The sequence below is a fragment of the Humulus lupulus genome, chromosome 9 (genome assembly GCF_963169125.1).
Source record: "Humulus lupulus chromosome 9, drHumLupu1.1, whole genome shotgun sequence".
Taxonomy (NCBI): domain Eukaryota; kingdom Viridiplantae; phylum Streptophyta; class Magnoliopsida; order Rosales; family Cannabaceae; genus Humulus; species Humulus lupulus.
In genome coordinates this window covers 76019561-76032591 of record NC_084801.1, presented here as the reverse complement: position 1 = coordinate 76032591, position 13031 = coordinate 76019561, and the positions used below count along the sequence as shown (strand labels likewise).

Below are 13031 nucleotides of genomic sequence, written 5' to 3'. Positions count from 1 at the left end.
CCTCTCTTTGAGCAGATGAATTTTTGAGGATCCTATGCTAAGTAATTCAAAGACTAGAGGCTTGTTGTGCTTGGGGATAAGCTCAAGGATTGAGGATATCATAGAAGTAAGGGATTTCAGTTATTATTTCTGTTGAACTCTGCTAGAACTATAGGCTTGCATGTGAGTGGACTCTAAGTTTGGTTTTGAGTGTTTGGTGAGTATATGCAACTATTTATGGCATTGCTATGATGTCTAGTTTGTGTGGATAGGAAATCTAGGCTCAATTTTGGGGTTAGAGGGTGTTTGGAGTGTGAATTATGGATTTAGGCTCTTGGAAAAATGTAGGAAAATGGTTTGTTTCTAGGTTATAGAGGATTGCGCCGCGACCCATGTGTTTGAAGGGGCCTGGGGAGCCCCTAAGATTGCCTAGGCACTGATGTACAGGGCTTAGCGCACCGCGGCCCGTGTCATTCAACAGATAGAGCTTGCTCTCTGACTAGCAGCGGGCCGCGACCTTAGGGGATGGGCCGCGTCTCAAAATAGGAAAAAGGGGAAAATGAAGGTTTTAACTCGGGAATCCCAATGTTAAGTGTAACGCCCAGGATAGCCAAGACCGCTACACTGTGTACTTATAAAGGTGGAAGACTTGCTAATCAAGTCATTATTTTAAAAATGTGTCATTAAACATGTAAGAGCTAGGGTTAAAAAGGTTTTGGTCTCAAAAGACTCATTTTATATAATTAAAACTGTTACATACACGGGATCCCAAAAGAAACAGAGTTAAAAGTTAATATACAGACTCCCAAAAACACAAAAAACAAAGGTTAGCCATACTAAGGCAAAATAGACAGTTTCTGGGTCTCGCGTCCCTGTCTAAACCTCAACCGTGGCGGCTGAGCAGCTGGCTATGTAAATTTCGCTCGTAGAGCTCTCCAATCAAGGCTGATCAAGCTTACCCTTGCCTTTACTTGCACCATGTAGCACCCGTGAGCCAAGGCCCAGCAAGAAAACATCATATATATAACACAATCAATGATATCAGACAGTTAATTCACTAAGCATGAACTCTCATCAAATAATCCACAATAGACATTTAGCACATATATTCAGATAAGAGATGCAATCAATCACTTATATCACTCATATCACATAATACTAAGGGCCGATGACTTAGGCCGCACTCTCTGTTTATCCCACTCACTCTGGCCCGATTAAACCGAGCTCAGTGCTTAATAAGCTGTCCTCAGCTACCAGTGGCCGAGCCGCGCCCTGTGCGCTAGTGTAACCCTTGGCACCCTTAGGCCATTGGTTCACTAAATAGCTTGCATGGCATAATACCATCACTTCAAGCATTTATAATAGGGAACCCTTAGTCCCACCACATATATTCAACCAGGTGCAGTTTTCTTACCTTTAGTCTTTAGAGTTATTGATTAAGAGCAACACTCCTCAAGCACGATCCGTTCCCGAGCCTAAGCTTTTATCACCTAGTCACAACAAAGGTATAGGGTTCCATTAATATTCAAATATAGGTTTTCGGTTACAAAACTAACTCCCGGGAATCCAAATTCCACCAAGCACGGTGGTAAAACCAATCCCGAGCATACTAGACCACATTCCCATGCCTAAAATCCTCAAAAGTTCAAGTGCACAACTAAGGGCTGCGGCCCTTGAAGCTTAGCTGTGGCCCTAGCCTCAAAACAGAACCAAGGACCACCCTGGGCAAATACACGCGCCGCAGCCCTTGCTTTGGGTGCCGCGGTGCCCACCCTTGGTCGAGCCTCCTTGGCTTTTCTTCATCCTAGGACCGCAATGCTCTAGAACAGAGTCGCGGCCCTTCCCTTCATACCCAGAAAACCCACCATTTCAAAGCTCAAAACCTCAGCCAAAACCACCCCTAAGATCCCTACTTCAACACTCAACATTACCAAAGATTATAGACCAACTTAAGCCACACAATTCAACAGAAAATTCAACTCAAAACTCATAGAAATCCCACTCTTAATCACTGAAACTTTAGGAACATAACCACTCAAACTAACCAGTCAAAAACCCAAACTCAGACCACTAATTCATAAATTTAACTTACCTTGTTAATGGAGTCCTTCCTCTAACCAAAAACTCAGCTGATTCCCAATGTTTTCCAGCTCAAGTTCCACCCTAAACATCAATTGGAAAATCTCCTCAATAACTAGCTAAAACTCAAGGTTAAACCTCAGAAAACACATGGTTTAAATCCTTACCTTAACCTTGATTTGATTCCCCTGAATAAATCTTGAACTAAGCCTCAAAATCCAGCTTCAATTCTCTGATATTCCCAGTTTGTTCCCCTTTAGATTCCAGTGTTCCTTTTTCCTTGTGTTTCCTTGAGAGAGAGTAGAGTATAGAGCTGAGAAAGAGTCGGTTTATTTTTCCTTCTAAGGGTTTCCTTAAGTTTGTCTTATTTGTTAAGTTAATCCCAAGGCTCAGGGTGCCGGAATCGTCCCCGAGGGAAAAATGGTAAAATCCCCCAATATTCTCGCCTAGACTTCCTATCCTCAAATATATCTCCATATATTTATTTTCATAACCCGATAGTCTAAATAGCTACCCAATATCTGAAACACCCCTGACTTATCAAAAGTCAACTGTTAAGCCCTGTTGTGACTTTTCCCGCTAACTAGCCCTAGGATCGCTTCGAGTCGTGCTCTGCGAACCTACCCACATAATAATGTGGTTCTCACATTTATCACAAATGTATATCATATTATCATTTATTATCATGCAAACATTATTAATCATATAATTACACATTTAAATCATATTTAATCCTGTAATGCCCTCCCGGCACACTAATCAAGATCCTTAAGCCTCATTAGCGAATTTGGGTCATTACATTAAGGTTCGGGAGGGATCCTACTACCTGGTTTAGTATAATTCAAGGTTCCAGAGGCTAGAATAATATTCTGAAGTTCTTATTAGGTTTAAGGCTTGATGAATTGTTATTATCGATACGTTGTGACTAGGTTTACGTCAAAGCTTGTATTAGGGGACTGTGCTCATGATCGCGGTAATCAATAAGCTCGGGATACAAGTAAGGAAACTATTGTACCCAGAGAGCAAGGCATGACCGTTTTTCTTGTGTTTCAGGGGCTGACCCTATTGTTTCTATTTAATATATGTGTGAATATATGTGAATGTTATGTTGTGTTATGCATGTTTATGAATGAATGGCGAGGGCCGAGAACGGTGAAGGCCAGGTACGGAAAGGGGTTGGAATCAGAGTTGAGCACACTGAGTGCAGACCGCTAGGGCGAGACCCTCCAAGGGTGTTGTATCCGCCCGCTCGATGAAGACCACTAACTGAGGGTCTGGTAAAGTATCTGGGTTGGCGTAGGCCGCTATGTGTTTAGTATGTTACTGTTTTGCTACATATTGTGGATTGATATGTGTGAATTGTTATGCGTTGAGTTTTGTTGCTGGGCTTTAGCTCACGGTTGCTCTATGGTGCAGGTAAGGGCAAGGGAAAGGTCGACCAACCATGAGTTGGAGAGTGTGGAGCGACGAGTACATGTTTGGCCTACCTGGCTGCCAAGACTAGGGTTATTATAAGAAATGTACTGTAATGGTATTCTTTGTCGCTTAGGTCGATCATATTTATATTTTTGAGTTGTAATACATTTTTAAACGGTATTTTGGGGATCTCAATGAATGTCCAAATCTTTATAATTAATGTCGTTAAACAAGTTTTAGTTTAATTTAGTTACACTTTTAACCTAAAACCTTGATTAGTGAGCTAATGGCACATTTAAAACTGACATGGTAACGGCTCTAAGGTTGTAGGGCGTTAAAATGATGAACGTTGAATGAAACTTGTAAAGGATGAAGCACTAATGGCCTCTCAATGAAAGCACCAAACTTTTGACGCTGTTTTTTGCCAACAATAGATTAAGAAATCTAATTGGAAAGATATTAGTGCTCTTTTCTAAACTGTAATGAACTACATGAACAATTTATTACACACATAATTTTACGTGGTTCAATGGTTAAAATCCACCTAGTACATGAGACAATATTATTACTCTCTCACAATTTCTGTAGAGTTTCTGTATTACAACAATTAGCCCATTTCCCTGTCCATTATCCCTGATATTGATAGTGGAATTTCCTGGATATGTTTGGGTAACTGTGTGCATAAATATGGCAAGCAATTAATCAAGATAATTCCCATTTACATAGGGATACGATTGCCTATGAAAATTACTCCTGTTATCTCGGACAATAAATGTGCAATACAGCCTGGGTATTAATGAGTGTATAAAGAGCCTCCAAGTCTTTCGGGATCCTTCACTGTGCGTCATGATCAGGTTTCCAAGAGTTGAACATCTTCATCGATCTGGTGATTTAAGAGTATACAAACTCAGATTCGGGTTAAGTTCAGACCCTCCTAAAGGTGATCTAGAGATTATCTGTCTCGAACTAGATTATTGTCCTACAAGGCAATCTGGAGATTACTTGCATGTCACGTTGTCAAGTCCCAATTCGGAGTGATCATATCAGCACTAGCTAGTGGGAGGATTGTGAGACTACTTGTTCACTATGAACATGAGGCACGTGTTCTTGTTTCTAATACAGACAAGGACTGTAACACCCTAGATAGCCAGGACCGCTACACTATGTACTTATAAAGTGCAAGACTTGCTAATCAAGTCATCAATTCAAAAATGTGTCTTTAATTTAGGTGTTCTAGGGTTAAAAGACATTTTGGTCTCAAAAGATATATTTCAAGGGTTATAAATAGTTTACAGTAGGGATCCCAAGAGATCAGTGCTTAAAAGTTGGTTTACAAAACTCAATAGGTAAAAGTAAATATTAGCCATACTAAGGCAAAATACAAGGTTCTAATCCTCTTGTTCCTGTAATCTCCTCAACCGTGGCGGTTGAGCGGCCTGCCATGTACATTCACCCTGCAGAGCTCTCCAATCAGGGCTAATTGGCCTTGCCTTTGCCTTTACCTGCACTAAGCAGCACCCGTGAGCCAAGGCCCAGCAAGAAAACAACATATACAATATATACAACAATCTCAAACAAATATTCTAGTAAGCATGTTCAATTATCAAATCTATGGCATATAAGCATATTTCAAGGTACAAGTAACTTCAACCACACTTAGATTATTCAACAACTTCATCTATAGCCAAATACAGTATTCAATTTACACAAATGCTAGGGTCGACACCTTAGGCCACACCCTCTGTTTATCCCACTGACTCCGGCCCGCTTAAACCAAGCTCAGTGCATAATAAGCTATCCTCGGATACCAGTGTCCGAGCAGTTCCAATTGCACAAGTTAACTGTGGCTCGCTTAGGCCGTTGGTTACAATTTACATGGCATAATACCATTATTTCAATCATTTATATTAGGGATCCCTTAGTCCCGTTCAAATATTCAACCGGTTGTAGTTTTCTTACCTTTAGTCTGTACGGTTACTGAATTACGAGCTACGCCCCTCAAGCACGATCTGTTCTCGAGCCTAAGCTTTTATCACCTAGTCACAACCAAAGTATAGGGTTCCATTAATACTCGAATATAGGTTTCCGTGTATAAAACTAACTCCCGGGAATTCGAATTCCACCAAGCATGGTGGTGAGATCAATCCCGAGCATGCTAGACCACTTTCCCGTGCCTAAAACCCTCAAAAGCTCATGTGTGCAACCAAGGGCTGCGGCCCTTGAATCTTAGCCACGGCCCTAGCCTCAAAAAAGAACCTATGCCATCTTAGACAAAACACGCGCCGCGGCCCTTACTTTGGGCGCCGCGGCGCCCTCCCATGGCCGAGCCTCCTTGGCCCTTTTTCATCCTAGGGTCGCAGCGCTCTAGAACAGAGTCGTGGCCCTTCCCTTCATGCCCAGAAAACCCATCATTTTAAAGCCCAAAACCTCAACCAAAACTTCCTCTAAGCTTCCTACTTCATCACCCAACATATCCCCAACTCATGCTACACAATTTCAACAGAAATTCAGCTTAATAAACCATAGAAGATTCACCTCCAATCCTTGAGACTCTATGAACACAAACACCCTGTTACAACCAGTCAAAAATCAAACTCAAATCACCAATTCATAAAACAAAGCATACCTTCTTGATTGAACTCCTCCCTTAGCAAAAACCCAGCTGATTCCAAGGATTTCCCCTGCTCAATTCCACCCTAATCATCAATTGAACAACACCCTCAATAATCCAGCTGAAGATTAAGGTTGAATTTCAAAAAACAGAGGGAATAAACCCTTACCTTAATCTTGATTCAGTCCTGGTCTATTCACTGAGCTAAGCCTCAAGATTTACTCTTGAATCTCACCAAATTTCGAACAATTCTTCATCTCCAATCCCCAATTCCCTTGAGTGCTTCTAATTTAGTTCCCTTTGTTTTTCTTGAGAGTGAGAGTGAGAGTAACTAGCTGAGTAAGAGATTAGGTCGGTTTTATTTTTCCCTAAAGGCTTCCTAACTCTTGTCTTACTTGTTAAGTTAATCTCAAGGCTCGGGGTGCCGGAACCGTCCCCGAAGCCAAAACGGTAAAATCCCCCAATATTCCCGCCTAGACATCCTAACCTCAAATATATCTCCATACATTTATTTCCATGACCCGATAGTCCAAATTGCTACCTGATACCTAAAATACCCCTGACTTGCCCAAAATCATATCTTAAGTCCCGTTGTGACTTTTCCCGCTATCTGACCCTAGGATCGTCTCGAGTTGCGCTCTATGAACCTGGCCACATAATAATGTGGCTCTCACATATATCACATAAATATTCATATTATCACATACTATCATTAATTATCATATAATCATCATTAATCACATATTCACACATTTAAGTCAATAGTGTTCACTCTAATCCCATTTACGCCTTCCCGGCACACTAATCAAGGCCCTTAAGCTTTATTAGTGAATTTGGGTCGTTACAAAGACAGTTCATAACCTTCAAAGAGATAATGGATGATCCTGAAAAGGAGAAATGGCAAGAATCCATGAACTAAGAAATGGAGTCAATGTATTCCAATTCTGTCTGCGAACTTGTGGACCCCCCAAAAAATGTCAGACCCATTGGGTGCAAATGGATCTTCAAGAAGAAAAGAGGTGTAGATTAGAAAGTAGAGACTTTCAAGGCAAGACTAGTAGCCAAAGGTTACACTCAAAGAGAGGGTGTTGATAATGAAGAAACAATTCCTCCTGTGGCCATGGTAAAATCCATTCGCATCCTCTTATCCATAGCTGCCACATATGACTATGAGATATGGCAAATGGACGTCACACTGCTACAAAATTGACATGGGACGATGGTTTTAAATCATCGTATAGACTCTCGCACGTCAGTTCTAACATCGTCGACTCATGCAATGTCATGCCATGTAAAGCATGAAACGACAATTTAAATAAAAGCGTCCTCTCATGTTGTACATGAGACAATAGTTCATATACAAACGTTGGCTCTTGTGGTACATGAGACGAAAGTTTCTGTGCAAGCGTCATCCACTACAGTAAATGAGACGACAGTTCCTACCCAAGCATCGTCCTACTGCAGTACATGAGATAACAATTTATGTGCAAGCATCGTCCCCTGCAATACATAAGACGACAGTTTTTTGGAGGCCAACGTCCAATGTAGAATATGAGAAATTTTTTCATTTCTCTTTTTTCAACCACTATATGCATTCATAATTTCTTGTGTAATTACAACATAGTTCAGACAGAATCAACAAACAGACAAAATCAATAAAACTCAGTATTTTCCAAATCTAAAAACTACAAGATCAAATATGTAGGAATTCTTGCCTTAACTATGTAAGTGCATGACTTAACTATAATTAGTTTTTTTTAATTCTAATTACAAAAGTTACCCTAGCTTTGGCTCATCCACTCAAGGAGCTTGGCTGTCCATTCATTTTGAGTTTCATTGATATCCTCACGGTTATATGTTTTCTTCCCACCACACTACAAAAATCAAAATAAAAAATTAAGTTCAAACTAAATTGAATAGAATTGTAGTTCAACTATTATAAATATATAATATCAATACGAGGATACACAACACTAACTCAATCCAAATTCATCCGCACCAAACATGCTTATTGGAGATACGTATAAAAAATCATTGACTTATTTTAAATCATTGCAACAACAAAAGAACAGAAAAAAAATTAAATTTTAATTAGATTCAAAATAGCTCTTGTATATGCAAGAATCATAAGAAAACTATGACAAACAATGAATTGACAATATCTTCCTTTAGGATTCACAATACCCATTTGAAGTAATATTATAAACACTAGTCCATAAATGAATTAAAAATAATCCTAGAGTTTAATCTGGATTGACAATGCCTAAGTTGTACAAAACTAGAAGAGCATATAGATATTATAGATCCAGGGCAGGTCACAAAAATTGACAATTCCTTCTATGTTCATGCACAGCACATGGGTGTTGAAGCAAGATTAATAGACTTTTGAGATATGGAAAACAAGCACAAGTGGAGTTATAACTTACTCAAGATGATAAATTAAGAAAACAAGCTTCCAAAATCATTATAATATAATTAGCATGAAAGCATCAACAATGCAATTACACATAAAATTGAAAAGTACTCATAATAAAGAAGTTAATACATGAATCCACTAAAACCTTGATATATGGTCAGCTCGTGACACTGATTACATAAATTGCTATTTTCAACTCCAATTGTTATTTTCAAGCCAAATATACACAAAAAAAAAAAAAAAACTACCTGCAAAATAATGTAAACATGAATTTCAAACATGATTTAGAAAGATGAGATATTGAAAGAACTGGCACTATCACTAAACTAATTCAGTAAATACATTTTAAATTTTAGATAGAAATAGATCATGAAGCCCAAATTTTAAAATGAGAGTTTGAAAGAACCACCATACAGAAGGAAAAAAGAAAGAGTTTGAGAGTTTGGGTATTATATATATTGCCTAGTGTTCTAAGGGAAGAGATATATACTTTGAAGTTGAAATAGTAAACCACTGTGAAAGAGAGAGTTCATGAATTTACTGGAGTATATTATATGAAGCACATTGCCCAATATTGAGAGAAAAATGAATAATTGGGATTGGGTAAAATTTTGAATCTTTCACAAACATGTCAAATTTATTATTCTAAGCTACAAAACCAAAACGAAAAATGCCCACAAAGGATAAAGGACAACGCAATGACAAAGGTCCTCTCTTCTTCCATGAGAATGAAACCATCTTTACCTCGGTCTTCAAGCAACTATCTAAACTGCTCTATCAAAGCTCTCTTCGGCCGATGCTGACCTTTTAATGAGGATGTGATCTGGATGTGCAAGTTTCAATTGGCTGCAAAAAAAATTTACTCTTCATTAAACAAAAAATCAACTCTCTAAACATCTACTTCGGTAAGTGGTGGAATTGTAATTCTGAGGGGTCACATCAGAATGAATATAAAGTGGGCAAGAAAAAGAAATAGAAACACTCTTAAATCAATAGCCAGTAAAATGGGATTTATGTGGATTTTCTCAAGCATCTTGATGAAAACTTTACCTTCTAAATCAGCAAATAAAAAATAAAAATATTTCCAAGCAAGCACTACAAAATAAATACTTTAAAAGTTTATAGATGAAGATGATCTATGTGTCTACTATTGTAGTACGACGACAGATGACAAAGGTGTAAATGACCATATATTTATAAATATATGTGTATATATTTTGACAAAAGAATTTGCTAATATATAAAAACCAATAATGTGGCAGAAAATTCTTGACAAATTAATTCCCAAAAGATACGTAGTCAGTTGTGGGAATCAGCAAAGGTCTTATGTGAGGAAACGAGAGGTCAATGTGAAGACAGCATACAATTAGATTGGCAAGAGTTTCTGGATCCTTAGCATCCTATCAAATAAAGGAATAGCACCATACAATATTTAAACTTCATGCATTATTCATGTTTTCAGTACCATTTTGTCATGTTTTAAAAGCGTCATTTGAAACATATAGTAATTTCTTTTAGAGGTATGAATAAAATTTCAAAGGGAAAAAAGGCCATAAAAGCAACAAGGAAAAAAGAAAGAATAAAACACTAAGTTGGCTTGAAGTATAAATGAAGTTTCTTTCTTAAAGCATTTTTTTAAAGACAAAGAGGAAGTAATCACATGTTATTGTAAAATATCATCTAAAGAAACAAAAATTGTGAAGGGGGCATGGGAAACAACTCCAGAAAAATGACTAATTAGATACTTGCCTTGTTAAGTGCTTCAAGCAGCAGAGTTTCAGCTTCATCAAAGTTATTCATGTGCATGCCACAAACAACTTTCCCATTATGAACCAAACTAGTCATCTGATATTTCTCAGAGAAATCTTGAAAGATAAGATATGCTTCTTGTATTTTAGAGCCACCCTGTTTGACATGCATGAAATATGAATATTGGCAACATCCCATTCATTCAGAGGGAAATTATAAAACAATAAAGCTATGTATATACATACCACTGCCAGATTGAGCCATGATGTTGCAAGTTGTGTTAGTGTGTGATCCTCATCAATCTGTTGCATGACTATAAGATGTCTCTCTACATAATCTGCCATGTGCATCTTGATGAATATTTGGACATTCAATGCATTGCTGCAAAAGCAGGAGCAGCAATAATTAGGCTCGAGAAACTGACAACTTCTAGTAAGCGCTTTCATGCCTTCTACCTCAGTATCATGGTTTTTAAAATTGTTTGCGGAGTACACCTCGAGGTGAGGCAGTGAAAAAAATGCCTCTAAGGCTTACCCTCAGCAGTCTGGGATGAGGCATAACACAAATTTTTTTTTTGAAACAAAGCACCACAACTTGTATTATTACTGAAAAGGATAATACAAACTGAATAATGTGTACAAAGATTGTACAACCATCTTACCAAGAAAATATAAAATAATGTTAATAAAATACAGGAAAAGACAAAACTATATTGTACAATTTTCAATAGAAAGGAAAGAAAAAAAGAAAAACAACATTAGTCATACAACATTATTACCATTCGTTATCAATGAGAGCCGAAGCTTTTATGTACAACTTTTCTTGTTAACAAACTAAGTGAGCTTACTAAATATGGAAATAACTAATCTAACATAACAACAAATCACATAAATGCCATAAGGTTTGCTGCATATTTATTCTTATGTGCCATTTGTTATATAGCATTTATTTATATTTTGACATGTGTTTTGTGCACCTCTTGTATTTACTATATAAATGCATTATAATCACTCAGTCATCACTAGGATTACCTTGCTTTCTTTTTTGTCCCCGATCGTGTTGACAGAATAGCAACATGTTAGTAAGTACGTCAAAAAACTTCAAATTCAATGCTTAGATATAACATCAAGAGAAAAATGGCATGCTCTTACAAGTAGCAAAGTTAGGTATCAATATCAAGAACCACCAAAAGAAACATATTCAAACACAAAAATATGAATTACTTGAAATTAACTCAAGAAAACATATACAAAGCATTTTGAGAATTCTAAATCAAATACAAAATTCATATGAAACACACATACCTCAACATTGTCTAAAAGTATCATATACTCATTCTTTAAATTCAATTACAAAGGTTTCCCCTACATTTAAAAATAACATTAATTATAGTTAACCAGAGAGAGAAATAATTTACTTTCATGCCAAGATCAAACATTGTCTAGTTGTTTGAGGCATTTTCTCAAACATCTAATGTGCATTAGATCGGAGAAACAGAGACTGATAAAAGAAAGAAATTCCTAGTACACATAAGTCAACCTAAAATACTTATTAAATAAAAGCCTAAATACACATTCAAGCTGCATCAAAATTGGTATGATAAATGAAAGATCTTCTATTACTTGTTCCTCAAAACTGTTTATTTGCACTGAAGTGTTTTGGCCACTAGCAATTTTAGTCTCTCGTTTACCTTAATCACACCATTGCAACCAGAAGAAACAACACCATCTGCAATACAAAATATCAACAAAGAAAAAATACAACAACTTAGGCCAGGCAGAGGTAACAAATGATACAAGAAATCATTTCTTGATGGGGTAGAGAAGAAGGTGGAAAGGCGGAGACCAGGGAGGAAAAGAGACGGGGGCAGAGAGCACAACCTGATTGAACGAAGCCTAAACCACATCGTTGAACCCAGCTTCACCGAACATGAAACCAACCCTCCATCCCACCTTGCGTCTCTAGCCTCTCCGTCCCACCTCGCACTGCAAGCCTTGTAGCCTCCTTTAGCCACTGCAAGACAGAGAGGGAGATAGAATGAGAGAGAGGGAAGGCAGTGACTGGAGAAAGAGAGAGAAAAAGAAGGGAAGAGATCGAGGGCTGAGATAGGGAATATAGGGTTTTCTTTTTCTTTTTTAAATATTTATTAATTAAATGTTAACATAATTTAATAAAAATAAAATTATTGACGATATAATACATTAAAAGTATATATTAAAAGATTTATATATATTTTCATAAATAAATTTACATAAATTAGTTTGTTTTTTAAATTATATTTCGTAAATTATATTTTTATAAATATATATATATGTAAATTAAATTAATATTTTAAACATATATATTTTATAATATAATAAATTTATAAATACAAAAATAATAAAAAATTACAACTAAATAATAATAAAATTATAGAAATTTTAAAATTAATTTCTAATATTTAACCAATTAATAAAATAACTCATTTTTAACTAATACTAATTTTATAAATATGTTAATTTAACTATATTATTCTTTATATCATTACTAATTTAAATTTTAATATAAAAATTATTATAAATACAAAATTTAATAATATGAAAATTTTAGAAACAAAAAAAATTAGTTTTAAAAGTTTTTAATAAATAAATAATTTTTATAGATATATATTGACATAATTTAGTTTATTTTTTTAAATTAAATTATTCATTAATTATATTTTTATATTTTTATATTTTTTTATTTGAATTTCAACGACATTTTATAACTATTGGTATTAAGCTTTTATTAATTGTTGGCGTT

At 36.4% G+C, this 13031-nt stretch overlaps 1 protein-coding gene across 5 annotated transcripts; it reads right to left on the bottom strand.

Annotated features, from left to right (window-relative positions):
• Positions 1 to 7623: 7623 nt before the first annotated feature.
• Positions 7624 to 12359, bottom strand: LOC133802492 (coatomer subunit epsilon-1-like). 5 transcript variants are annotated; one of them, XM_062240809.1, is made up of 6 exons: positions 12131 to 12359; positions 11941 to 11978; positions 11555 to 11614; positions 10496 to 10631; positions 10251 to 10406; positions 9030 to 9347 (listed from the first exon to the last, which is right to left on the bottom strand). In XM_062240809.1, the coding sequence occupies exons 3-6, from the start codon at positions 11560 to 11562 to the stop codon at positions 9309 to 9311; spliced, it is 339 nt and encodes a 112-aa protein (XP_062096793.1). In that variant the 5' UTR covers positions 11563 to 11614; positions 11941 to 11978; positions 12131 to 12359; the 3' UTR covers positions 9030 to 9308. The 5 variants fall into 5 exon arrangements, 4 of the variants coding, with proteins under 4 accessions (XP_062096793.1, XP_062096794.1, XP_062096792.1 ...); XR_009877361.1 differs by lacking the exons at positions 11555 to 11614; positions 11941 to 11978; positions 12131 to 12359 and adding an exon at positions 7624 to 7959 and having other exon boundaries at positions 9246 to 9347; positions 10496 to 10699; XM_062240810.1 differs by lacking the exons at positions 11555 to 11614; positions 11941 to 11978; positions 12131 to 12359 and adding an exon at positions 11282 to 11547.
• Between the last annotated feature and the right edge of the window lie 672 nt (positions 12360 to 13031).

Excerpts from the sequence above, each read along its gene's own strand:
- LOC133802492 (XM_062240807.1), bottom strand. The coding sequence starts at position 10,696 with ATGAAAGCGCTTACTAGAAGTTGTCAGTTTCTCGAGCCTAATTATTGC. Across the intron at positions 10,407-10,495 it reads CATGGCTCAATCTGGCAGTG|GGTGGCTCTAAAATACAAGA; the intron begins GTATGTATATAC and ends CATGTCAAACAG. Across the intron at positions 9,348-10,250 it reads TGCTTGAAGCACTTAACAAG|CCAATTGAAACTTGCACATC; the intron begins GCAAGTATCTAA and ends TTTTTTTTGCAG.